The sequence below is a fragment of the Drosophila mauritiana genome, chromosome 2R (assembly GCF_004382145.1).
Source record: "Drosophila mauritiana strain mau12 chromosome 2R, ASM438214v1, whole genome shotgun sequence".
Taxonomy (NCBI): Eukaryota; Metazoa; Arthropoda; class Insecta; order Diptera; family Drosophilidae; genus Drosophila; species Drosophila mauritiana.
The window spans coordinates 20032342-20059338 of record NC_046668.1 but is presented as its reverse complement, the minus strand read 5'-3'; the positions used below and the strand labels follow the sequence as shown (position 1 = coordinate 20059338).

The 26997-nt window shown below is 43.3% G+C and overlaps 5 protein-coding genes across 7 annotated transcripts; 2 read left to right on the top strand and 3 right to left on the bottom strand.

Moving 5' to 3' along the window:
* Positions 1-11134: 11134 nt before the first annotated feature.
* Positions 11135-14614, bottom strand: LOC117137002 (lamin-B receptor). Its single transcript, XM_033298188.1, has 3 exons — positions 14485-14614; positions 13770-14143; positions 11135-13286 (listed from the first exon to the last, which is right to left on the bottom strand). The coding sequence occupies exons 2-3, from the start codon at positions 14112-14114 to the stop codon at positions 11487-11489; spliced, it is 2145 nt and encodes a 714-aa protein (XP_033154079.1). The 5' UTR covers positions 14115-14143; positions 14485-14614; the 3' UTR covers positions 11135-11486.
* Positions 14615-15135: 521 nt separating this feature from the next.
* On the top strand, positions 15136-18802 carry LOC117135958 (transport and Golgi organization protein 11). The gene is made up of 3 exons (XM_033296552.1): positions 15136-15245; positions 15417-16035; positions 17376-18802. The coding sequence occupies exons 2-3, from the start codon at positions 15481-15483 to the stop codon at positions 17652-17654; spliced, it is 834 nt and encodes a 277-aa protein (XP_033152443.1). The 5' UTR covers positions 15136-15245; positions 15417-15480; the 3' UTR covers positions 17655-18802.
* On the bottom strand, positions 16192-17210 carry LOC117135960 (MIT domain-containing protein 1). Its single transcript, XM_033296557.1, has one exon. It carries the CDS (start codon positions 17151-17153, stop codon positions 16350-16352), a length of 804 nt encoding a protein of 267 aa, XP_033152448.1. The 5' UTR covers positions 17154-17210; the 3' UTR covers positions 16192-16349.
* LOC117135959 (high mobility group protein D) lies at positions 18687-21663 on the bottom strand. Of its 3 annotated transcripts, none has more exons than XM_033296553.1 (3): positions 21583-21663; positions 19434-19644; positions 18687-19359 (listed from the first exon to the last, which is right to left on the bottom strand). In XM_033296553.1, the coding sequence occupies exons 2-3, from the start codon at positions 19581-19583 to the stop codon at positions 19171-19173; spliced, it is 339 nt and encodes a 112-aa protein (XP_033152444.1). In that variant the 5' UTR covers positions 19584-19644; positions 21583-21663; the 3' UTR covers positions 18687-19170. The 3 variants fall into 3 exon arrangements, with proteins under 3 accessions (XP_033152444.1, XP_033152446.1, XP_033152447.1); XM_033296555.1 differs by lacking the exon at positions 21583-21663 and adding an exon at positions 20791-20815; XM_033296556.1 differs by lacking the exon at positions 21583-21663 and adding an exon at positions 20647-20744.
* A 1883-nt stretch (positions 21664-23546) lies between these two features.
* On the top strand, positions 23547-25403 carry LOC117137323. Its single transcript, XM_033298711.1, has 2 exons — positions 23547-24172; positions 24592-25403. The coding sequence occupies exons 1-2, from the start codon at positions 23825-23827 to the stop codon at positions 25138-25140; spliced, it is 897 nt and encodes a 298-aa protein (XP_033154602.1). The 5' UTR covers positions 23547-23824; the 3' UTR covers positions 25141-25403.
* The last annotated feature ends 1594 nt before the right edge of the window (positions 25404-26997 follow it).

Sequence of the window (26997 nt, the reverse complement as noted above, 5' to 3'; positions counted from 1 at the left end):
CATCCCAAAATCCTCTTTACATCGTTTGTCAGCGCCAACTTCAGTCTATCCACTAAGAACCTGGCCAACAATAATATCAACAATGACAACTACAACTGCAACAACAACTGCAGCAACAACAACACGAGTCCTGCCAACACCCACACAGGCGCATGTTGGAAATCAGGGAAAACACGAAAACCTGCATAAGCGATGTTCCAACTCACCTGACAAACTCGAAAAGGCAGCTGCCGGTTGCAAGTTGCAACAATAACAGCAGCTTGTTGCAGCAACAATAACAAAGGGGCCCAAACAATTTGCCACTGCACTGGGACATCACCGCCGCACCCCCATCCCCCAGCCCCTTTGACCTCACCTCGCCTCTGGAAACCTCTTTAAAAACCCCCCCTTTCTGCAGAAGGCCCCCAGAAGCGCTACATTTTGCGCTTTATGCACATTGTTTATGAATTCTCGCGCACAAAAACTTTGCCCATGGGAAGGAAAGAAGGTAACGAGGGTGGTTACACTCAAAGAAAAGAAAATTTGCTTTAATTTAGCATTACAACAAATGAATATTATAATAAAATAAAATGTCTCTCTTAATTCCTTCTATCTCGAAAAGTTTGTTTGAAATTTTAAAAAAAAATTTTAAATTTCTCATAAGTTAGTTAAAGAAAAGGTGGGTTTCTTAGTTACTTTCAGAATTTCATGCAAATCGCATAGATGGCATGCAATTTTTTCTTTGAGTGCATCAGCTGGCTGGCCAAAAGGCCCAAAGGGCTGCAAGGCTTTTGCGCTGAATGGTTTTACGATTATTAACCCATAAAGTATTCATTGAAGTGAGTTTGAGTGCCCCAACTGGGTTCGCAATTTTTGGCTGCCCTGCACGCCCCTCCCTTTCCCACACCTCTGCCTTTGTCTCTTTTCAGCACGCAAAAGTGCAATAACAAACAGGAAACAGCAACAGCAACAACGAGTAATAACAACAAAAGGCGCCACAAGTTGGCAGCCTTTTCGCTCAGCCGTTTTCATACTTCATTCGCTTTGTGCACTGTCTTCCCCCTACCCCTTCCCAATCTTCGTTTCCTTCGCCTTCTCCTGCTTCTTCTTCGTGGCCCCCCCAACCTTTGCGGAGAGTTGTTGTTGGCTTTTTATTTTGCGCCGCGCTCTTCAGCGACTGCTCTCTTCAGTCGAGTGGCCTTCCATTGGTTTTGCATGTTATCTGCTCCATCAGCAGCATCTCACCAAACAGTGATGCCCATCTGGTTACTTTCAAGCTACATGTAATTTTGGTATAAACAAATCTTTTTCAAACTAATTTTTATTTTCTGCTAAAAAACGAGTAGTTTTAGCTACAAAATTTTATACTTTTTATAAATAAAAGATATACAAATTTTTTCTAGTTTTTAAAGTGATATATTTAAGCTTTTAAAGTTTTTAAGTCTAAAATTCATTAAAATAGCTATTTTATCATTGTTGTAATCTTCAGTTGGCATCACTGTCGCCCAGCCCGCACTTTTGTTGTTCGCTATTGCATTTTCAACTGGCCAACACTCAGCCCCACCCCGCCGCACTGGACCTCTTCAGAACTCAAACCCGAACCCTCGGACCCATCCAATCTCAACCGTTTGTGAGTGCCTTAATTTATGCAGCCGACAAGAGTGAATATTAAAAGTTTTCAATGCGCCCAGTGTCTGTTGTACCTTTTGCTGTGGTCGCCTTTTCTTCGTGGGCTTCGTGATGATGCGGCTCCGTTTATGTGGGCGGCACTTCTCCCTGCTCTTCGGATGATTATGATTACATTATTATTTTGTATATAGTATATTATTATGGCTTCCCTGCTTTCTTGGGTGGTGCATTCTTAATGAACAGCGCAAAGAACTATGAAGAGCTGCGGCGACTTGGGGAATGGACTTCTTAACTAGTTGTTAGGTATACAAAAAAGTTGCAGGACGAAGAATTGAAACCCAAGCTTTAAGTTTAAAGAAACGTTAGAAAACTCTCTGAAATTTTTCATTTTTCTTTTTTACATAGCCCCAACCTTAACTTTTTTATTTCCCCCCTAATCACGCTTACACTGCACAACCGAGCGTTAAAAAACCCATTCGATACACTTAAGTTATGACCTAGGACCAGCTACCCTAATATCTGTCCTGCCCGCCATTCCGCCCCCTGGTGTCCAGCCACAAATCTTCCATCTCTATACGTAAATAGAATTTATCAAATTTAATTTCACGCTTCATGCGCTCATTTCTATTTAAGTTTGAGTGTCGTGTCCTATCCGCAAATAAAAAAAAAATGGCGAAGGAGCCCGAGGAGCGGAGGAAAAAGGCCAATGAATGTCAAAAATTGTGACCGTAAATGACGGGCCGCAGCCATTGGGGCAATGAGCTCTATAAATCTGGCAAGAGATAACCGGAAAAATGCTAACGAGCCGAATGGCCAGAAAGCGCTCACTATCTTGGTAAAAAATAGAAACCGGAAAAAACATATATATATATGAAAATGATGAGGGACACTTAAAGTTATGAAATTGTAAATTTAGTTTGGCCGAGAAGCCGAGAAAAAGAACAAATATTTGGACTCCCAAACACATACCATATCACTTTCCCCTTGTCACAGGATGTGGGGCTCCTGGGATCCTGCATAGAAAAGCGGGTGGCTGGAGCATACGCACCCAAAAATTTCCATGTCAAGTGTTGTTCGAAAGTTGTTTTCAGCTTGACTTGGTTTCCTTGCAGCAGCACCGCCTCCATAAATGTAATCAAAAATGTATTCAAATTGTTTTTATGGTGGCCGTGTTCAAACTTTCTGACGTTTCGCACATAAATTTTTGATATATGTGCCATGCACGGTGATATGGTGTGGAAAATTACTTTGGATTTTAATGAGTTGTCTGCTGATTTCGGTTAAGATGTGGCTGTTGCTTCTGTTTGGTTTTCCAGCTACAGTTTGAGAACTTGAGATTCAGCATTTTCCATTACCTTCGTTGTGGTTCAAAGCGTTTTGAGGCTAAACATTTACTCAGAGCTCTAAAAATAATATTTATTTGTGTGCTCCAGAAGTCTGAAATCACTTCCATCAGCTTCTGAAAGCGCATGCAAAGATTTATTCAAGCTCGCAATGGCATATATTAGTCAGAAAAGTATTATTTTTCCTTTTTCCCCTTCAATCCCACCCCCTAACATGTTAAAGTGTAGTTTCAAGCAGACAATTAACGGATTAAACCCTTAACTAAATCCTCGTTCCGTACCAAGCACTTCCTGGACCTTTTGAGTCCCGAAACGGAACCATTATACCCAAGAGCATAACACCTTGGTCATAAACATTTCCTAATCAGCCCACAAAAGTTGACCCTTCACATGCATTCAGAATCGGGCAAGTGGTGTACTCCAGCTTTAGCCCCAATCTTGCCCTCCTTGCTCCTTGGGAACTACAAATTTTCCAAGAGTTTGCACTAAAAAGCAATTAAAATTTTACACGACCATTTGCGCAAGACAATTATGAGGAGCACATGGCCAACCGTGCCCCAAGAACCCACCATCCACGAGGGGAGACCCATCGCACCACCAAGTCTAGAACGTCAACATTATGCCAAGACAATAAAACGACAGCGAGCGCCGCCAGGGAAAGCGAGAGATTTGTTGGCCAAATGCCACACACTCCACCAGATGGAGATGGAGTTGGGGATGAAGTTGGCTATAACGAAGGAGCGAACGACCGCCCGTTGCTCAACTGGCAGTCATACCTACATACCTACGAGGCATAACACCCAACAATTTCCACACATTTACGACACTGTCCAGGTACGGGAACACATTTTTAAAGCGGCCAACGCGACTGAAGGGCCGAAAAAAACGTGGCCAAGAAAAAGCAAACATTGCAAATTGAATTGTAACCAAAGTAGAGTCACCACCGAGCAGCATGAAGGCTAAAAAAACGGGGGATTAAAACTCGAGGGGACTGCGCTATGGCTAACCGAGGTCTGCTCCAAGTGCACTGGAAGAAAATATTGTACGAATTATATGATGTTTGCTTATTTTAATTTACAAGCTTATCAAAAAGATAGATGATTAACCCAAATTGAGCTAATAAGCTAATTGTTCATGATAGAATAGAATGTATAATCCCAGATTAGTATGCAGTAAATCCAATTCGCAAGTAAGATCTTCACATTTCCCTCTCTAATTTTTTTCCAGTGCAGCGTGTTTTGGTTGCAAGCCCATTAGTTGGCAGCAAGTTATGACTCTATTAAAAAAGCAACGCCTTGCTGCACTTGCCACCGTCGCGGAAGTTTGGACACTCTCGCGCCTGATTCCCCAAATGGGCGTGGCAGGGCGTTGTGGACCCAGCCGGATTGTGGCTCCCTGCCATTTGTTTGGCCATTCGCGGACTTCAATAAACATTGGCAACATGGCAATCGTACGCGTAAGCTGGGGCTTTGATTACAACCACTCATAATTGTAGGAGATTGGGTCGCCCTGAGGGCCAAATGAAAATTCAGCAAATGTTTTAATTGCAGTCTGCCAAGGGAGCCGATTGAATTTGCATTTCAGTTCGGACTGAGGCTCCATAAATTGCAGTTGTCGTCTGCTGGAGCAGCCGAACCACATGCCATTAGCTTCGATTCCATGAGCATTGAGCAGCATTCACCGCAAGCCAATAATCTAATTTTCGACCATGCTAAAAGCCTACTATCCCTAAAACCCAAGGCTTAAATTGTTTTCTTTTTTCGAGGCAATAAAAGTTAACCTGCACCGCATAGGGCCCCAAAACTTGGCATAAGAAACTCAACTCAACGAAAAGCCGAATAAAATACCAGAACGAGGGAAAGCTTGTGGTTGCACGCCTGATGCAATTTACGGCGCTTTGTTAAACGCTTCAACGTGAAACCGAATGCCCAGGAACTTGGCCCATCCTTCGTCCCTCGTCCTGCCAGATAGCCGGAGTAGAACGAGAGGCATCCAAAGTAAAGGATATACAAGTTAAAGGCAACATCCGTTGTGGGCCACAGCCAGGCTGTGGCCATAAACAAACTCAACGCTCCGCACTGACCGTTCCCGGCCAGCTATAAAACAATTTCGCATATGGCTCCCCGAGCCCGGGACTCGTAGTTTTTCTCTTGCCCTTTGGATTTTGCACTGGAAAAAATTTAAATATTATCACTATTATCTTAGATGAAAATGGACCCTGAAATCGCCTTTCATGTTCCTGAGGAGCACATTTATAGAGCACTTTTTATTCTTTCAGTGCATGTGTAGCAAGTAGGAGTCCTTGCCAAAGTTTGTGGCTATGTCCAGGACCCCCGGTCGCCCCGCATCCTCGCCTGGCATGCACCAACACCTGGTAAGCGCCTTTGTTGCGCTCCGATGGCTCCGTTGGCCAAGTGTTGCATACTTTTTTTTCGGTTGCGGCTCCTTTTGCAGGCAGCATTTTTGCGGCTCTATGGGCAGCTAGCTAGCTTGTTTTTCTTCGAATATTTTTTCGTATATTTTAGCTGCCCCGGGCCGATATTCAACACTTTGTGGCTAGTGGGAAAATATTATGCTAAACTAAGGCATAGTTTGCAAGCCGAGATATTGTTGCATTCTGTGGGCTTTGGTGTTTGCGGCCATGTTACCGCCTTAAATTCGATCCCACCAATTGTGGCTGGTGGAGTCGGTGTGTAGATGCAAAAGTTTTTCTAATTAAAAACACAATAAAGCCTTCGGACCGCGGCGGTCTTGGCCATTGTGAAGAGCACCAGGCGCTGAAACCGCTGCTCCACATCCACATTCTGCTGCTCCTGCCGTCGTGCTGTCCTGGCTGGCTGCTCGTTGCCCACACAATGGCCATTATGACATCGTTATGTGGCATCAACTTTTTGCCTCATTAAAAAGGTGAGTTGGCTCAAAGGCTTCTTAATGCCCGCCTCCACTGTTCTTGTTGTTAAAGTCATCTGGTCTTAATTAAAGCCCGGATTAGATATGGCACTGTCATAATTGAAACGCTAGCCCACTAAGCCTTGACTTTTGCCCCGCTTTAATTTCAATTTCTGCCACTGCCTCGCTCTCGAAACCCTTTACCTCGAATCCTTTCAGCCGCAGGACCTCGAATCAAGAGGTTCCTTGGGTCAATCGGCTTTCGCCCTTCAGGCTTTTATTTTTTCTGTGCGTCGTAGTTTGCAAATTGCGGTTGAACTTAATGCCTGGTCAATGCCAATATCGATTTGAAAACTGAATTGGCTTTAATTGATGTTTGTATTTGTTTAAGAACTTTAAAACTGTTAAGTTAAATATGACCTGTTACATTTTACCCCATTTCTGAGATCATGCAACTCTCTAGTTTCACAATTTTTGCACTAAGTATTTAATTTTTGCTTTAAGCCAAATGCACTTATTGATTTTGCGGCACCTTTTCAAGGTCCTCGCTGCATTAAGAACCATATATCACAAGTCAATTTCCTGGCCACATAAATCACCGGGGATAGTGCAAACTCGCTCCGTGGACCGCATCATATACCATTTGTCTGGGCTATGTAGTCCATGTATCGCTGCATCCGCATATCTTCCATCCGCTTGACAATTATAAATTGTAACCTTGCCTCGCTCCGTGTGACATAATCGCGTTCGAATCCAATTTGGCCACGTGTAAGTGCAAGGGCAGGAGCGATTAATATTTTGTCTGGCGATGATGAATGGTCCGGAGCAACTGCAGTGCGCCACTGATTGAGTTATTGGCAGCAGAGGGAACGGGGCGGTGCGGAAGGTCGGATGCAAATGCGATAGCAACACCTACTACATGGCCGCAGACTTGTTCCCAGTGCCTGGCCAACCATACGTACATATGTGGAGCGGGATCATCCAGCTCCAGCTCCACCTTCCGGATTCTCACAGCTTCTACGGCGACTCAACTCAACTCTCTGCTCCAGCTGCATCGACAACAGGCTTTCGGTCAAGTTTATTGTGTTAGCATTAAACAAGGCCAAAACCAGGGGACCAAGGGGCGGGATCTGCATCACTTATCCGGGCAACGAGCCGTGCATGCTGATGCACTGAAAGAAATCTGGAGGGCATGTCAAAAATTATTCTTCACATTATAGTATTTTCATTCACTTTCTAGCTTTACGAATAAGTATACCCAACATCTAGATATGTCTTCCATATCTAATATGATAATATGATATACTAGTATTTCTCTCAGTGTACCTCGGTGCTCAGAGACAGCAGTGCAGGCCTATTGTTTGGCCAGTCTTGGCCATGTTCGTTAAGTGGGTGCAGCAGGCGAAGGACTCGCAGGACTCGTAGCACAGTAATTACAAGCAGACGCAGGCCCATCTCCCAATCTTGGTTTCCCCAGCAGGATCTGTCTGTGGCAAGGACATGGTTAGTACTGTCCTGTCCTGCGCTGTCCGTCGGAGGAGTAAATAAAACTGTGCAGACAATTAAGTTTGTTTTGCCTGGGCATATTCTTTTCACCGCCCATCCCATTTTTTTTCTTCGGGCTCACGTTTATGGCCAAGTCGAGCAGGTAATGGCTCTCCGTTTTTCGTCCTGCTTCTGGCCAAGAAATTGCACTAATTGTTGTTGCCGGAGCTACAGCAATTGGCTTTTCGTCGAGAAGGAGATACAAACTTAATTTGCAGCCGAATTCGATTTTTGTTTGTGGCCTGTTGATTAAAGTTCGGTTTGGAACTTCGTTTGGATAGAAATCATCTGCCTGATCATTACTTACCTTGTGGACTAGTTTAAGTCGATTGATTCGACTGATTAAAAACATTTAAAATAACAAAAAAGGAATATTGAGAAGGCTTTACTAGTCAATTGCCACATCTTAACTTCCATTTTCATTCTGATTTCAGCCATTTTTCTAATTCAATCTCTCCATCGACTTCATTCATTCAATTGATGGTTAATAAATTGCTTGTCACCTGTCCGATGGCTTTATTCGCAATTTTGTCAACTAAGTCGTCAATTTGGCGATTGTCCTTGATGACCTGCTCAACACGATTTGGCTTCCTCCCGCCGAGTTTTCCTCTCACGAATGAATTTCCCATTCATTCCCGCCATTTTTGGCTGTCACTTCCTTATTTACATTCAATTGCCATCCTTCGATGCAAGGACGTGAGTCTCGGCGTGCTGCCACTATCTCCCCATTTTATATTTTATTGTTATACCCTTAGTCATAGACTTAAAGTTGCCTAGTCCCCCTAATTCGTGGTCTCCTACGACTGAGGGTGCCTCTTTCTTCTGAGTGTAGGGTATCTGATAGTCGAGGAACTAGACTATAGTGTTCTTTCTTCCTTTTTACTTCTCTCATTTCTTTTTCGATTTAATAAAATGATACCATAAAATGGAACAGAAAGCAGTCAATGCAGTTAGCAAAAGCAACGAAATTATTAGGTTCACTGGGCTTTTTCAGCTGGATTTCGAATTTTATTTTCATTAAAGGGATTTTTTTAAAAAGTTGAGATATAGGTTTTTGAAGTTCACAGTGATTGAATACGAATTCTATATCTCTTTAAACACTAACGACTTAGTATTGGAATATGATTTTTAAATTACCATAAGTATTAAGATTAATCTTAACGTTTGAAAATTGAACAGTGCACATGATTTCCTCAAGCCAATTGATAGATAGCCAATTTCGCACTTTGAGCCGACTTTCTGCCCCTTGGCCTCTTTCACTTCCGGTGGCACACACTTCTTATCATCCCGGTAGTTGATTGTTTCCGCTTTCCACTGTTTTCACTTCTCAATGTCAGCTTGTTTTTGGGTCCTTTGTTCCATTGTATTTGTGATTATTTCGCCTGGCACTTTTTCTTGCCGCTTTCGTTTTCATTTTGTGTTAATTACCAATTTAAATGCAAACTTTGGACTGATGAAGATGGATGTGACACCGGCGAACAAAAGGATGGGCATTACGCGTGCCTGTCTTATTTTCCCAGTGTCCCTTTGTTGGTCCAGCGAACTTGTCAAGAGGTTTCCTCAAGGTCCCTGCACAAGTCGTCCTGAAAGGTCCTGGTCAGTGATACTTGGCTCAGACTTTGAATTAATTATGAGCCTGTTGGTCAGATAGAAATTCCAAGAAACGTGGGATCCAAGAAGGTCTCTAATTCCAATTCACTGCAATTTGAAAGAAATGTTTTCAGAATTTAAACAGTGCGTTTGCATGATTTTTGATTTAAGCGAAATATATGAAGAGTATTTGGCTGAGAGGCCTGCTTTTGAGTGCACAAAGAAAATTGATTTAAATTGCCGCTAAAAGTTGCTTTCGATTTTCAAGCAATTACTTTCTGGCCATCAATCAATCACGACTTTTGCCCGAAGTGAGCACTTACACTGCACTACATAAACAACGACTGACTGACTGGCACACATAAATAACCCCATTACAAACCTAATTACAATCAATAACAATTTTATTGCTCGGCCAACGACAAAAGCGAAAATGTCAGAACTGAAATTGTGTGGCAGCGATATCGATCTTACTTGTTGACATGGGCCAATTACAAACCAACAAAATGCACTGAACTGCAGCCAGCAGCCAAGAAAATTTATAGAAAACTAGATAATTGAATGGCAAAGGGGGCAAAACGCCCACACGCCAAACAAAAACCAACAGCAAACTGGTTGACAAACAAACTGCAGACGCCCACTGCCAACTTAGTTGTTGCACTATTAAAAGTGGAATTTATATGGAGACGCCTCGGCAACAGGAGCAGTTCCTTCTGCTCTGACCCCGCCAAGGTGTTACCTGATATCCCAGAGTATCTTGTCATCTGGCTGGGTGTTGCCCACACTTTGCTCCGTAATTAATTATTTGATAAAAGTACAAGCATTAAGTCTATTAAAACTAAATTTATGCCAAACGTTATCTGATTCTGACAAAAGGCGTGATTTATGCTATGATTCATTTTAGCGCGGAAACTAGTTTTGTGGCTAATACCTCTTACCTATTTTCTATTCAAAATGTTGCTAGCTTTTTCTTAAGATAATAGCAATAATAGCATAGCTAAACATTCACATTCATTTTGTCAATTTCAAATAGTTTTTAATATATTAATACAAATTTTACCAATTTTTTCTTTTATTAAAATTCATTTCTACTACTAATACTACTACTATATTATTTTGTACAATTACCTAAAATTACCGCCTGGTTGGATAAATCATTTATGCACATTGACCAGAAAACCAAAAAAACCTGGGCAATCAATCAAAAATGCAAGCCAAATGCCAGGATCCGCCAATTTAAACGCTCATTAAAGGACGAAGGACGAAATGTGGTGGGTGGGGTTGTGAAAATGGCCAAAATGGGAACTGCGACAAGCGCACAATTTGCTAATGTTGACGCCATTATTGTATAATTTTCGTCAAGTGGGCGGGGCAGTCGGCGGCGGTCGGTCATTTGTATAGCAAACCGCAAATGTCGACGTCGAGGTTTTCCTAGCCGCTTTCCACGATTTTTTCACCCGCCATTTGCTTTCTTTTCTGACAGTTTCCGCGTCATTTTTCTATGGCATTGTGCACTGAAAAAAATGTTATAGCTATAAATAAATTTAATATATTTTGAGATATAATAAACTTCAATTATAAACTTCGCATTTTATAATCTCCTTTTGTTTTTAAAGCAAACAAATAATTCTGTAACAAATGTACTATATTTTTTTCAGTGTATTGTGAGCAGGTCTTTTGGAGGTGCAAGCCCAGACTTCGTCATTATTTTGGCATTATGTGTGGGGGGCAAAAAGGAATGGGGAAACGGATGAGGTCCACCAAGTTTCGGTGGCTCGCCAACATTCGTAAATGTCATTAACAGTTGTAAGGGCTGCGTGCCACGCCCACACCCAAGAACTTTATGCGGTCCGTCCGGAAAAGCGGAAAAGCGGAAGGTGGTGGGTGGAGCGGGTATTTTTACACAAAATTACTTCTTTTATTCGCTGACTGACATTCATCATCATCATCAGCCGCAGTTTGCTGGCCGCTCATAATTTGTATTTTGATTCAACTTGAAATCCACTTGGAGTGACCTTAAAGTCTGGCAAGTGCTAAGTGGAAATCGATTCATGGAGCTTATCAGCACTCAACTGACTTGCTGCAAAGTTGTTGCTACGGATCAATGTTTGCACTTATGCATAATAAATGGCATAATAAATTAAGAACAAACGTCGTTGTGCGTTTCTTCATAGCATAGAAACTAGAGTTTTTTTATTTCATATTAAATGTAAAAAGTACTATCTATATGCATACCACATAGATTACAAGTATTGATTATATTAGATGTCTAGATCTTAAGCGCATAAGTTCGTACAGCTAGATGGTTTTTAACTATAATTATGTTTGTGAAAATTAATTTTGTTTAATGTGTGTGTCGGCGAGTGTAAAATCAAATTTTGGTACTAAAAGTAATGGGCTGAGCAATATGAATACGTATTATATATACAAATTCGAAACATAAAATAAAAACAAACTGAAATAAAAATAAAAATAAGAATGGCCACAGAAAATAAAAAGTCAACTTCGTGCTTAGTACACCCTGGGCAGGATGTAGCTGCGCACCTGGGTGCTGTAGCGCTGCCAGGAGGAGTGATAGCGCTCCTGGTTCCGGGCGTTCGCTCGGGTGGCGCGATGGAGCAGGAGCAGGATGATCAGGCTAAGACCCAGAACTGGTGGCCAGGCCGGACGCAGGGCCATGGGAGCAGCCAGGGCCAGCAGGGCCACGATGTCGCCGAGATAGTTGGGCTGGCGCACCCATCCCCACATCCCGCTGAGCAGCAGACGGCTTCCCTGATACGTGTGAATAGTTTCGATGTTGGCGAAGATCGGACTTTGCGAGTTCAATCGGTATTTGTACTTGTAGGCGCAACTGAATCGCTTGACCAGCAATCCCAGAGACAGCAGAGCAGCCACTCCCAGCGGAGCATACCAGCAGGAGATGGGTACACGCTGCTCGTAGAAATACTTGGTGACCGCCGTCAGCAGATACGGAGTGGCTGCGTAGCGCAGGAGCAGCAAGCAGCCGTAGCCTTCGTGTTGCAGCTCAAAGGATGAGCTCAAGTGGTGCTCGAAAATGATGGAGTCCAGTACGTAGAACAGCAAGCAGCTGGCCGAGAACAGGGTGGCAGGATCATAGTTTACATTGTTCCAGTAGTATTTGGCCTGGTAGAGATAGCCCTCCTGTTCCCCCAGCTGCGGCTTCTGGGGCCACACGAGCGTCTGGTAGATGTAGCAGCTGGCATAGATCAAAGTGGTCACCAGGGAGAGACGGTACTGAAACTGCTTCCAGTCCACGCGCCCTAGCCACTTGGGATTGAGCTGTCTGCCCAGCGCGAAGTCCACCACAAAGCTGCCAGTCCTGCCATAATCATTGGTCAGCGTTTGGCGCAGTACATTGTACTTGGCGGTGTCCACCAGCCAGTAGCTCCAAACAGCTGCCACAAAGGCGCCAACGAGTCCAAAGATGCAGAAACGCAGATAGTGACGCAGAACGAAGGTGACCACTGGATACTTCAGATACTCGGCAATTCCGCCGGCAATCAAAAGCGTAAGCGAAACTGCTAGACAGTTAAACTTGTAGGTCTCGCGGGTGAGATGAACCCTTCGTCCTGGCAGCAGTGCCACCAGCAGAAATACCACCACCTGATAGGCGGCAAAGGCACCCACCACGCGTGGCTGGAACACCTGGCGCGTTAAGTAGTTCACATCCAGCAGTATACCCAGATTGAGGTGCTTAAACTGACAGGCGTTCCTGGCCGTGCAGCTCCATGTCAAATAGTAGACGGCGGTGGGCAGAAGTAGCAGGAGCAGGAAGGCGCCTAGCCAACCGCCAAATTCTCTAGGAGCCTTCAACTGACGGCAGGATATTTCCGCCGGTGTGGCCGATTTACGGGTTACATTGAAACTACGGAACTGATCCTCCTCCAGTTCATCCTCCTCATCAATATCCTCCTCACCCGTGGAGTAACTACGCTTGGACGACTTCTCATCGTCGTAGACGGATCGGGACACACTCCTACTATAACGACTGCCCTCTTCGGTGTTTGTCACTGGTGTTCCAGCTAGATTCGAGATTGTCTTGGACACCGATCTGCGCAGTCGGTCGGTTATGCGCTTGCGAATGGAATCCGTGTCCACCTCGCCGTCTCCCTCGGCACGGATCTCGATGCGCTCCGTGGTTGTGGTGGTGCTGCTGGTAGTTGTACGGCTGAAGCTGTTACCGCTGTTCACGGAGCTTGTGTTAAATGCTTTGTTCGGGGCACCGCTGGATGTGTTGGTGGTCAATGTCATGGGCAGATTGCTGGTTGACAGACGAATGGGCGATGGTACCTGTAATTTAAGATCATAAGTAAGGATGCCATAAGTAAATAATCAAAATCAAAAGTACAAAAATATGTGGGTACTCAAAACTGGGTTAAATTTGTTTCAGAGTACACTAATAAGATTCCCCTATTCTTGTAATCAGAAGTTTAGCCCAACAATTACAAATTCGTTATCTTAACCCGGAATTTCCTAATGGTAGCATATGAGGGCAGAACTGGGTGCTGCTTATCAGCTCCATAAAACACACAGAAACAGAAGCTCGAAATTTGTAATAAAGGTAGGACAGTTACAGTTAATAATATAGTATAGTAGTTTAATTGATTGTAACGATAATCAAAAATAAATACATGGAACTAAAATTTTGGTATGCTTTTGCATTAAATGCAATCGATTTCAAAATTCTAAACTGCTGATGCTTGCAATACTGATCAAATATAGATAAGCACTTATCCACCGGCCAGCAAAACTGGTTTGTGTTGGGGAACTCACCTCGGAAACCTCTGGGATGGGCGTGCGTGCCTTGATGGCGGCCTTGATGGGCAGCGAGGAACCAGATCCCGGTCCGGTCAGCGGACCCACCGACGACCTCGGCCGACTGGAGCGACGGGTGCGCGGGCCGAGATCGGGCGAGGGCGGTGCGACGACCTTGTTGCGTGACGGGGAGGCACGTGTCCGGGTGGCGGGACCGGCGGTGGTGGTGGCGGTGGCAGCGGCAGCTGTCAGGGAGCCCGTTCGTCGGGTCACCGGCAGGAGGCTGGGCTGCTTGGACTGGGCCAGGAGTGGGCCGCTGGACACGTCTTCCGTGCGACGCGGGCGTCTCAGGCGGCGATCCATGGTGTATGAATTGCGGTCGAAAAAACGTGCTGCAAAATGGATATTATTAGTTGTTATCTATACGTTGTGCTCGGCGAGTGCTGCATGTTATTTATAGTTTACAAAATACACACAATCTATTAATGTACTTAAGTAACGCTGCGGTTTTCTCTAGTTTCTTTGTTTTCTTTTTTTTTCTAGTTTTCTGTATTTATTTGTGTTTGCGCGCCGAAAGGAAAAGCGACGTCGCTGCCGCAACTGTACATTCCACAGGCAGCGACGCTGGCAGAACGCGCACTCTCTCTTGCTCTCTTCCTCTTGGCAGGCACATTTTAAACGCCGTTTAACTTAGTTTTAGCAGCTTTTAACGCTTCACAACTTAGTTACTCACTTCTCAGGCGATTTATTTGCAGTTTTTCACTTGATGGGGCTATTGAAACGCCGTAAATTCAGCATAAATCACTTGATAAAAAAGACGCGCGTCTAGCTGTCGGCGGCTGAGAAAATTTTGTTGTAAAATGAGCGCGACCCACTGCGTTAGTATTTTTCAGTGTTGGCTAACGACGAAGAGCGCCTAACAGCACGCAGCGTGACGTTAACAGTGGTTTAGTGGGAATTTTTAGACAATTTAAAATGTATTCAATCTTAATTATCTTAAAGTATTACAAGAATTTTTACTTATTTTTACATTCCCTTAAACAATAATGGAACCATACCACTGCGCAAGTATTATAAATCCATAGCAAACTTTTTGGTGTATTTCATCTTTGCAAAGACTAACAGTGCTCATTTTATTTACATATGTAGCTTATGCAGACTAGAGTTTTCGCTTAAATCTACTTGTAAATTATTCGTTCGAGACAAAAGAATCCCGCAACTCTTCAAGAAACAAAAAAATAATAAAATGAATAATCAAATTAACTAAAATAACATCTTAAATAACTAGTTTTCTAATGACATTGAGGTAAATAATTATTTAGCTTAAAAGGAGCTAGAGTGTCGGATCTGTATAGTGGAAGTAGAGTGACTGTCATTCCTGGTATTATTTAGCACATTCTATCTCAATCTCCTCACACACATAACAAAAGGCAGGAGAAAAATTGTAAATTATTACGGATTTCTCGGACATTTTTCTGTCATTTCCGGAGCAATGTAAGTAGAAAGCATTCGAAAAACCCAATACGCAACAAACACACACACACAAGCCGGACGAAAATGTTGCGCTTGCCAAATTCTGGTTATTAATTTGTTATGAAAACGTCTCTCTCACGGCCGCCTTCTACCTAAAAAAAAAAAATTGGACAAACAACGAAAAACCAAAAGTTGCGCTGCAGAAAAGCAAGTGAGGCCCATTGGATCAGTTGAAAGGATTCCCCAGGACATCGCCATGGTGACCCCGCAATCGCCGACGCCCATGTTCAATGGATTGGACGATGATCTCTACAGCGACGCCAAGTACGCCCACGAGATCAACGACAAGATGCGGGTTCCCAAAAGAATTAAGGCCACCGGGGAGTACTCCAATGAGGATCTGCTGCTGTCCAACCAGAACGGCATGATCAGCTCCTGGAACTATCACGACAAGATCGACATGAACGTACCGGATCGAATTGTGGTCCTGGGCCACAATCAGCACCTGGAGACGCGCTCTGCCCCGCGGGAAATCCAGCTGGAGAACTCCATTCTGCCCAAGAACCCATCGGTCGGATTGGTGCGCGTCCAGACGCCGCCGCGCATCATCACCCTCACCGATCAACACTTTCCCTCGGCCTCCGAGGAGAGCTCGCCCATCCGGGCCAATGGCCATCATCTGTATGGCAATGATCTCGACGAGGACGCCGACGATGAGGAGGTCCATGCCACCCAATATGTACGTGCCAATGGAGTCGCCCGCATGGGCTTTCAAGCCAATGACACCAATTCCGTTGAATCGGACTCCCAGGTGAGTAAATGTGCCATCCTATCCACAATTTTCCTTTAGTTTTTTAAATCAATTGCAAGTGCTTGTAACTCTTTGCGATTTCTGTTGAAGAGCACTTGATTTGATGAAAGTGCAACTATAGACCTTAGCAATCAACACATGACGCAATAAAACAACCAAAATTGTTAATAGATAGCGATCACACTGCGCTTGCCACCCATTCAGTTTGCAAAGAGATTACCAGCCTGCTGGTTTTATTGAATTCCTAATACTGCTTTGATAAGACGGCTGACCCAATTTCCATCGACTGTGTGGAAACACACTCTCACTTTTTGTTAATCGCTGGAGTAGGCATGTGCCTCCGATCGATCCTCGCCCTCCTGTGAATCCTTAAGGCGCCTCGCGAAAGGACGACACTTCCAGATGTCCACCTCGGTGGCCAGGCACTTGCGAAAATCGAAATCACACAGACCCAGACTGTAAGAGCCCTCCATGGGCTCGAAGTAGTGAAGGCCACGGCCAATCTTAATCACCACTCCCGAGCTAAGCACGATCTTGCGATCGTGCAGACTGTCGTCCATCTGGAAATTCATCTGGATGTTGCCGCCGGCCAGGTCGCTCTGCATTTGCTGCAGCATCTGCAACTGATTCTTGGGCGCCGCCGCATCTGGACGCGTAGTCAGGCGAATGTACTTTAGATAGCGACAGTTCTTGACCAGCACCTCCAAAAAGTTGAGCAAATTCCTAAAGTGTGGCGGCTCCGTGAGGTGTGGCTCGTTGAGATGGGCCTCCCGCACCGCATCGTCCAAGTACGGACCAAACAGACGCTGGTAGCTCCTGCCCCTGGCACCCTGCTCGATGGTGATGTGATCCAGCATCCTGCTGGTGTGCAAGTGACCTTTGACCTGATCCCTCAGCTGTTTGGCCCGCGCCTCGTACATCTTCAAGTACTTCCCACACAGCTGGCGGCGACTCGGCTCCGCATCGGCCATCTGGGACAACTTGAAGATGCTCTCCTCGTAGAGCAGTATCGCCTCCATAATGTGACCCGTCTGCTCGCACTTCAGCGCGCTGATTATCGCCTCCAGTTTCGGCAGCTCGCCATCATCCACTTCTGCTACGTTGGGACTGGTTGTCATTGCTCGGATCGAAAGAAATTGGCTGACTATACAGAAAATTTCGACTTGGGGTTTTTTTTCGAATGTTTATTGCTTATATTGACACCGGAAATATTTGGGGGAGCTCTGTAAAATGACTCTTGCTTCACATTGATAACAGAAAACTTTCCCAAACCAGACACTTAACATGGTACACACATCTAACCCTATTTGGCGCAACTTTGACTACCTTATGTCTTCCAGTTGACCACGGGCAGTGCCAGCAAGCGCTCGCAGCTGAATCAACAGCAGCACAACAACCTGGATGCCTCGATGCTGGCGCACCGAGAGGGCACGCCCATGGGCGAGCTGACGCCCCACGAGGAGATCCTGTATCTGAGACGCCAGCTGGCCAAGCTGAATCGCCGGGTGCTGAACATCGAGATCAACAACGAGCAGCGCACGCAGCGGGAGAAGATCGTCTACTGTCTGGGCCTGGCCTACTTCGTTCTCAAGACAATATTCTGGCTGAATCGCAACTAGACGCAATGTAGAGCCCACTATGATGGTTGGCGATCTGTGCTGGGTGCCAGGACAACCACCCTGCTATGGACACCCTTTTGGAACAGCTTCTTTCGTTTCTTGACTTTTGTGTTTCTTTTGTGGAAAGGCTCTGAGAGAGACTTTGTTTTTTGTTTGCCATAACTTTGTAGACTAAGCTCCGTAATAAATAAGCGCAACATCGTTCTGTTTTGTACACCGTGGAAAACCAAAAAACAAAGGCCCCCCATACTTAATTTGTAAGATCTGGCACTTAAGGAGCGTGTATCTAAATCTAAGCTTTAATCTCTACGTGTTTCAACTGAGCAGCCCCCAACACGAAACCGAATCATCACAGCATTGCATTGAAAAGATATTGTTTAAAGGGTTGTTTCTATTTTAGATCTGTTAACATTTGATAATCCCAAAGTGAAAACAAGAACTTTAATGGTATTTGTATGCGAAATCCCATACGATAAATAGTTAAATATATACATAAATATAATACTAAACTAAATCCCACAGAAATCATTGCATTGATTTTTGCATAACTAGCGGAAACGAAGGAAATCCATTTAGAGTGTAGCATGAATCATCATCCATTGAATTCATAACGATATTTAAAATAAAACGTTTAAAGTACCAAAACAAACCTTGCTTCGTCAACTTTCTTCGAGGAAATAAGTAGATTTCGGTTTTCAACGCATTTAAAAAATGTATTTATTTTAATTTGTTGGTTTTCTCTTTAAATAATACGTATAGTAATCAATTAAAACTACCGATTAAATGCAATTACATCTGCTTGTCTCATCTAACTTCCGACTTCCTCTTCTGCTATACATCTTTAGCTAACAAGACGTTAAACATTAAATTTAATGCAAAATGACGAAAAGACCTGAGCGAAATTTCGTTCGATTCATTTGCGGTGTGTGTATTGTTTTTCGTGTATTTCGTCTGTGAAGTGGATTGTTTCTTTCCCTTTGCTGCCCGATCTTTCAATCGCTATCATCCAACTACTGAGAGAACAAGATGCAATTGTTTGTATCTTTTTATTTATAATGGAATTATCGTTAACTTTACACAATTTATATGCAAAGGGGACTACTTTCCTCTTCAATTCCAGGCGAAACGCCGCAGGATCGAAAAAAAAACACCTCAACGCACATCCTGCTAATCTTATTTCTTCTCCTTTCCTGTCGGTTATCCTCTTCTTTGTATATGGGCATTATAGAAGAAACGACTACTATCAACTTAAAAACTCGTGTGTTTAAATACAATTTTGCTTATTATCGCGTATTTTGTTCTCTCGCGTATGTGATTATGGATACAACGTTCAACAGATCTCGTTGTTGAAGCTGTCGATGAGATGATCGGGCTTGGCGGCTTTGTATTCTATTAAGGGGGACAGTGGTTGCTGATGTTTGGATGTGGTGTTGCCACCAGTGTTCTTGTTTGCTTGCGGGGGGTTCTGGCTGGTTGTGTGTGACTTGGTGATGGATTAGGGTGGGGATGAGCCAGTCTACTCGCTCTCATCATCGTCGTCCTCGTCGGACTCCTCCTTCTTGCTCTTCTTCGCCACCTTTTTCGCGGGTTTCGCGCGCTTCTTGGCTCCACCACCGTTGGCAGCACTGCTGCCACCATTGGCCTCAAACTCCTTGACGGCCCGATCGTAGTCGTCCTTGGCCTTAGCAGCCTTGGCCTCCCACTCCTAAGCGCAGCAAGAGAAGAAATCGTGGTGTAAGTAAGGATCTTTGGATGGCAATAACCAAGTGTACTACTTACAGACTTGTCCTTCATTGCCCTCCATAATTCGCCACCGCGCTTGGCCACCTCGGTGACCTTGATTCCGGGATTCTCGCGCTTGATCGACTCGCGGGCACTGTTGAGCCACAGCATGTAGGCGGAGAGTGGGCGTTTTGGCTTATCAGACATATTTGAATGTGTTTTTGTTGAAACTATTTAACAAGTGTTAAACTGTGAATTTTTGTTCGAGCTGCAAGAAAGAAGATAAATAATTATTTGCTGGATATTTGAATAACGTTTGTTTCTGCAAGTGTAACAGCTGTTATGAAAACATTTCCTATTATATCTATGTTATTACCGATTTGGACATGTAATATCCAAAATTATGCTATTGTATTGACATCTACAATCAGATCTTAACATTTTAGCAATGGTTGCTGGAAGTGGAGCTCAAGAGATAGTTTTTAGGGATGAGATAAAATGCTGTACATTCTGCGCAACTGAAAGCTGTACAACCAAGCCTTTGCTTTTTATTGTTATCATAGAATATTCATAAATTCCTATAACTACTTAGTCGTACTGTACTGAACTTAAAACTAAAAACTTTAATTCAAAATGTTACGGGCATCACATTTTCGTTTTAGCAGCGCGCCATGTTCCTGTACCAAAAAGCAAGGCAAACACAACAGCAGGGGTAGCGTGAGCGAGACAGCAGGCCACCACCGGGACGAAGCGATGGCGGCGCAAGCGAGATGGCACCACTACTAGGGCTATCGCTCAGCACTCTTGAGCAAGAAAATACAAAAAAGAAACCGAAAATGCGCGCGCGCGCGCTTGCTCTCTCTCGCTTCTTGCTTCCTCTATCTGCTCGAACGCGCGCCACTTAATAATTAATATGAAATTAATTGGTGTTCTACAAAGGAATATGCATGGACCTTCGACACCGCAACTGTTTGGCGCTCAAAGGGCCCGCTATTTGGCCAAAAGGTGGCACTACTTTCGACGGCGAGTGCGGAAGCAGCGAAACGGCAACACACTTTTTCTGTATGCGATGACTGCCTTATATTGGTACAGACTGCGACGCGCTCTCAAAATGTATGAAAAAACCTCGAAAATGCTGGGGAAATGGCCGTTTGGGGTACAGAATTAAAAGAAACACTTAATTTGTGCAGGAGAGGCAGTAATAAGGGGGCTTTAAGCAATTAATGTTGTCTATTCAACGTGTTTTATCACAGCGCTCTTTGAACTCTTCCTCGTGCTCGCTCTTCTTGGAGTTACTTGGAAACTAGCCGTTTATTTGAACAAGCTGTTGGTTTATCACTTATACATGTGTTATATGTCACAAAATTTATGTTTTTAAAGTTTTTATCTCGTTTGCTGCCGTCCGTTCACCAACCTTTGTCGCTTGTGGTTCCAAAAAAACTGAACGAGTCAGCGTCGACTGCCAAAAAGGAAGGCAGCGCTCTCACAGTCGACGGCGGCAGAGGTGCGCAAAAAAAAAAATGAAGGCGGCAGATGTTCGATAGAGAGAGTGCGGGAGAACTGCGTGGCTTTGCGGCTCGCTTTGGTTTTTATCACTATACCCCAACTTTCTTTACTGCTGATATTCACAAATGTTATTTTTATAAAAATAAAATCATTTAATTAGATTGCCAGGAACTAAGAAATTATTTACAAATAAATTAACTTAAGCAGACTACATTTCACTCTCTCAGAGAGCGAGAGAGAGCAATGCCGCTCTCACACCGAACCGGCAAATTAAAAGAGAAACGCTAAATGTCGGGTAAAAACAAATGCACAAAACCGCATATCTTATAGGAAATAGTAAAGCAAAAAAGGCGCGCGTTTTGCTTGGCGTCTAGAAAACAATTTGGAAAATTGCTACTTTTTGGGCGGAAATTAAGGGGAACTGCGACGTTGGCGGCCATTTTGAGGCGAGGCCTAAGAAGCAGCGAGCAAAGTGAAGAAGTCAAAGCCAAAATGGCAACGCTTTCTCTGCTCTTTGGCTTGGGGGTACAGACACGCGCTGCTTGATTAAATTCACAACTGATTCAACGACGCAAGACTGCTTTTCGCACTACAAATATGCTTCACACAACTAGGCACTTATATCTGTATAACTAATTCCATATACTCCTCACATTTTATCTTGCACAATATTATTTAGGACTCAATAGAGGAAACCAACCTTGCTCTTGTGCGGCTAAAAATGAACTGTACGGAAGAACGCAACGGTTCGCACAACGAAGAAAACGAGAGAAGATGTGAGAGTGTAAAGAAACGCCGCCAAGCAGCGACGTCGTGTTGGTATTGGTGAGAGAGGAAGAGAGTTCTCTCCCTCTCTCTGCGACGGTGAGCAAAACGGAAAACGATAAATGGCATGTAAAAACAAATAAAACGCTAAGCAGGGAAAATGCGTTTTGCACAATAGTAGACGAACTAAATGGGCAAAAACAAATAAATGAAGATCCCAATTCCTGCGAAATATTGCAACTATTTTGCGGTTTCTCATTTCTTCCACTTTCCCATAAGTACAAACTAAACTGCACGGGAAGCAAACTCTCTCAGTTGAGCAGTACAAAGAACGAGGGTCGCTTTCTAAAAATGGCGCCAAAATTTATATGCCCAAAAAATAGGTAACAATAAATATTTAAAAAAATATATGATAATTTTTTAACCTACCCTGGATTTCAGTGAAGTATTTTTATTTTAACCATACAGTGAATCAAGCTGGATTAGTAAACTTAAAAGAAACTATTAGATCTATATCACATATCACCTGTATTTTAATTTTTCAAACTAATCGAAAATTAAAGACAGTTAAACCCTTTAATACTTATATCAATATTTTCTAGTTAAAAATGTATAAATACTTATCAATTGATTACCATTTTATATCGTTATATTAGTACAATTACATTTAATTTAATAAAAACTAAAAACTAAACTAAACTAAAAACTAAACTAAACTTTGATGTGAAGTTAAATTGAATACTATGTGCAGAAGATCCTTATAGGGAAATAACCGTTACATATCGGCTAGATTTTCAGCGGCAGATGCAGCAAACCATTTTCCCACAATCAAATCGTAAATGCCCAGAAACGGGAACAAAGGATCCAAAATCGTGGCTGCAGTTTTTCCTCCTGTAGGCACAAAGGATAACGATGTCACGCGCTGTTGCAAGTTCACAATAGCGAAGGATGAAACAGGAAAAGCAAAGGGACGAGAGCGAAGGGAAGGAAAACAACTATGGAATCTAACAGAGAACTGCAAGGGTGCCATTTTTTGCCACTCGACTCACACTCAACAATTTTGAGTGCGGGTGCCACTCACCACTCACATCGCGGGTACTTCAAACGCCTGCATGTGCAGGCACCCGAATCAATACGGCACCCTGCGTCGGATACACTCGGATACTTTTTTTTTGCCGCAAGTAGAGTGGCAAAAAACACCCGGGTGCCTAGACACCGATTGCTAGCGGATGCACTTGGATTGCCAGTGGCTTGCTGCAGTTCTCTGGAACCTACCTGAACGAAAGAAACTGCATTCCGTTGCACACAGATTGCATGAGGGGAAATCTGCTTCGAAATCAAGAAATTGCAATCTTAATTCAAAATGGGCGAGCCCAAAAGATTTCTGTTAATTAACAGCTGCTGTTAATGTGCGATCCCTCTCCAATTCTTCATTTGAGTAGCAATTTACCTTTATTATGTGCGTGAGCCCGTTTATATGAATAAACAAACTTACAGGGGCGTTTGCAGGATTTTACTGAAAGACAAATATGCTTTAATTTTTTTAATGAAACAGAGAGAATAGAAATTTGCATTATTAGAGTCGTAAGAAGAAACTGAGTCCGCCACTGTGTTCAAAGAGCGCGTCCCGAATAACGGACCTGCGCTCTCTTTCGCTCGCAAAAGTAGCAAAGCAACTCGTCAGCACTTTTATTCGTTTTTGCTTTGGCAATGCTTGAAAAAACCGTTGTTTACTTGCTTTTCTTGGGATTTTGGGTGCTGAAAACATTTTCAATCTGTAATTTGATAAAATAGAGTTTATTTTTATACTTGAATACGTTGTCAGAGCCAAGGACTACGTTACTAAGAGGTAGTTTTGTTCGGTAGCTCGTTAAATTTTAAGGTTTCTAGACAACAGTTAAAAAATTTTGTCGTTTGTGCTTTTTGAAAGCAGACTTGCAGAAGCACACAGCAAAAGCATCACAGAAACAGAATCCATGAGCGAGAGGAGCTGTGGAGAAAAGCAGCAGAAAGCAAAAAGCAACATGTACAGTGTCAGTTGTTGAGCAGCAGTTGCTCGAAGTGGTTATCGTTTGTGCTTTTTCCCTTAGTGCTTTTTGGCACGAGGGACCAATGCCAAAGTGGGTTCTGTAAAAATAGAAAGCATTTCCAAAAACGATCATATATTAAACGCGGCCATGAATAGTGCAGCAGCGCCGGGTGTGTTGGGACTACCCTATCGATTTTCGGATGAGCGTACGGTCAAGTTCGTAGAGCTTTACGGAAGGGAACCTTGTCTCTGGAACAAGCGACCCTATTTGCGACGAGCTCGAAACGCCGCCTATCGTCGAATTCAGTCCGGGATCAATGCTGATATTGAACCATACGAATCAGGTCTTACCATCCAGGGCGTCAAGATGAAGATCAAGAATCTCCGTACTGGGTACCACCAGGAGCTGAAGAAGATCCGAACTATTCCGGGATATCAGCCTAAGACGCCCTGGTTTGCCCCACTTCACGGATTTTTGGCAGAGTTCTTGGACAAGGTAAGGGATATTTATGATTCAAGCATTCGTATGATTATAAAAATAAGATTTAGAACATGACTTATTTTTCTATTGAGGATTTTGCAGCACTAGAAATGAAAAGCACATAAATAAATTTTATTCATTTTGGAATTAAAAATCTTCCTCGAAATTTTTTGTGGCCCACTGTGGAATAAACATAATGTGGCTTGAAAAACTTTTGAGTCAGAATTGAAGCATCAGTCTTTTGCTTATAAGCTTACACTGCGGTCACAGTTTAGAATATATAGCAATCTACTAATTGAATCAATATGAAATCACATTGTGCGGTAGGATTGGTTTTATTAGATGTTTCTGGAAAGATTGCTGACTGGTTTTTATTTAAACGTATTCTCATGTATAAATTATAACACAAATAACAATGTTATATTTGGTTACAGAATGAGTTGGAAACATCAATTCCTCAACTTAAGCGTCTACAGATTCGGCTTACCAGACTGAAGCCGATTAAGATTCAGACGGAGATTAAGCCAGATCCCGATGATTTGTCTGCCCCCGAGAGGCCGTTGGATCCTACACCCTCTTCCTTATTTACCGTTCTGCCAGCACCTATGCCCATGGAGGAGCCTCCCACTCCACCGCCCTCCCTGTCCAAGATCGGAGACATCATCTCACCAGCACATCCAGCGCCTGTTCCGATGGCAGGGAACTGTCCTCTGTCGACAGCCTGCTCCATTTCTGAAAGAAGTGATGTCTTGGGATTGGGCCTGGGATCATCGGCAGCTGGACGGACGAATGGAATTGGCCTCGGAGTTGAAATGCGAGGCGAGGACGAATTCACCTACTTCGGGTTGAGCGTTGCCGCGCAAATCCGTAATATGCCATTGCCCAGTGCCATGCTAATGCAGTCGAAAATCCAGTATATGCTCTCCATGGAGCGTCGTAAGATTAACGGCCATCCGGGCGATATGGACATATTATTTACCTAAAAACTAAGATTCTTTTGTAAATTATGAAGATTACATTCCTTTGAATCAATATGTGAATATGATTATACGTTATTTGCTTGTATAATTTGGCAGAACATTAACTGTGCTTATGTGATGTGTTCTTGTTAGAAAACACTCTTGAAGTATCATATTGGATTAAACTCAACGACAAAGCAACCTCGTGTTAAATATAAGTTACAATAAGTTTATGATAAGTGCGAAAATAAGAAGAAAAATATATTTTTGTTCATACTGTCATCGAAGACTTCGAATTTAATTTTATGTAAATTAAACCTTTGGTGTACTTATTATGTACCTACAGATAGCAAAAAAAAAACTACAAAATATTTAAAAATAATATAAATTATAATTCATTTGAGTTGGATTATCTAAGGGCTTCGATTTGCGAGCGTTCACTGTGCCGCCGGAAGAAAAGCAGAAAAGCAAGACGGCAAAAACATTGCGAGTGGGAGAAAGCAAAACTGTACTGTACAGCGAACCACCGAATAGAGGCACTCTCTTCGACCGACTGAGTGTGTTGGTGAGCAGAGTAAAATACACGCGTGTAAAGTGCGTGTAAAATGTGACATAATGTAATGCGTGATGTATATTTCAATTAAATCTATACCCAGTCGCAAATATCTTTAATTTAATTACTGATATATCTTTTATATCGAATTTTGGCTCTTTCAGCAAATGTGACGCATTCACACACACACACACACCCGCTGTATGTGCTGAATAAATTCTCAAGAGAAGAGAAAACCGAGACTCTGAAACCGGACGACGAACGACAACAAAACGCACGACTGTTGTTGCTTTTGCTTATCAACTTCGCCAGTTTATTCGCAGCATATCAACACCCTACGCGAAATCGCAAGTCGGGCTTAACGGTTCTTGCAGACCCTTCGCATGTGACCTTCAAAATGACAACCAATACTTGATACTAACCTCGGACACAAACTGCATGAAAGCATCTAAAAAAATAGGTTTTTTAAGACCACTTTAGTTTGGTAATTAGAGCTTAGTCAAAGTTTATTTTGATTAAATGAAGAATTGCAAATAACAAAATTATATTTTAAATTAAATTTGATCTATTAAACTAACTTTCATGGTAGTAGCTGGATCACATTATCATTTCTAAAAATTACTCACCATGAAAGTTTTAATTACTTAAAAGTCCAATCAGGCTCAAAGGACCAAGAACCCAGATCGAGTGAAAGAACTTGCTCTGTAGTCCGCCCACATATGTTTGGCCAGTGGCTAGTGTTGCACTTTAGAGCCCCGCTTTAAATTGGGTCACACCGGAGTTAGTCCTGTTGCTCGTGCTGGTTTTGCCACTGCCACTGCCGCCTGGTGGTGCAACAATAGGCCCCACGGAATGTGCCGAAGATACAGATACTGAACTTGGCCGTGGAGACCGATGGGGCATGGGGCGTGGGGCATTCGGATTCGCACTCCCATACCGTGCTCGTTGTTGCTAGCGACCGGCAAGCTCTATCCAAAACACACACCAACACACCAACACACTAACAAAACAACAACGCGTCGCCGGGCCCTCGCCAACCGTATTATTTAGCGAGCTGCTTCCCAGATTTTCCCCGATTCCCCCCTTTTGGCGCACATGCAGCCGCATCAGCTGTTCGCCCGAAACGAACCCCTCCCCCCGTGGAAGGTGGGAGCTCAAAACAGAAACAGAAATCGAAAGAGAATCCGAACAAGAAAGGAAGGCCATATAAGTGAATCGCGAGGTTTTGATTCCACCTGCTGTGGAAGCTTAAGGAAACGATTAAAACGTGCTTGATCCAACAATCAATTAACCAGGGATTATTCAATGATTAATCTCTGATCCTTCAA

Excerpts from the sequence above, each read along its gene's own strand:
- LOC117137002 (XM_033298188.1), bottom strand. The coding sequence starts at position 14,114 with ATGGATCGCCGCCTGAGACGCCCGCGTCGCACGGAAGACGTGTCCAGC. Across the intron at positions 13,287-13,769 it reads CCATCCCAGAGGTTTCCGAG|GTACCATCGCCCATTCGTCT; the intron begins GTGAGTTCCCCA and ends CTTAAATTACAG.
- LOC117135958 (XM_033296552.1), top strand. The coding sequence starts at position 15,481 with ATGGTGACCCCGCAATCGCCGACGCCCATGTTCAATGGATTGGACGAT. Across the intron at positions 16,036-17,375 it reads CCGTTGAATCGGACTCCCAG|TTGACCACGGGCAGTGCCAG; the intron begins GTGAGTAAATGT and ends TATGTCTTCCAG.
- LOC117135960 (XM_033296557.1), bottom strand. The coding sequence starts at position 17,153 with ATGACAACCAGTCCCAACGTAGCAGAAGTGGATGATGGCGAGCTGCCG.
- LOC117135959 (XM_033296553.1), bottom strand. The coding sequence starts at position 19,583 with ATGTCTGATAAGCCAAAACGCCCACTCTCCGCCTACATGCTGTGGCTC. Across the intron at positions 19,360-19,433 it reads GGGCAATGAAGGACAAGTCT|GAGTGGGAGGCCAAGGCTGC; the intron begins GTAAGTAGTACA and ends TGCTGCGCTTAG.
- LOC117137323 (XM_033298711.1), top strand. The coding sequence starts at position 23,825 with ATGAATAGTGCAGCAGCGCCGGGTGTGTTGGGACTACCCTATCGATTT. Across the intron at positions 24,173-24,591 it reads TGGCAGAGTTCTTGGACAAG|AATGAGTTGGAAACATCAAT; the intron begins GTAAGGGATATT and ends ATTTGGTTACAG.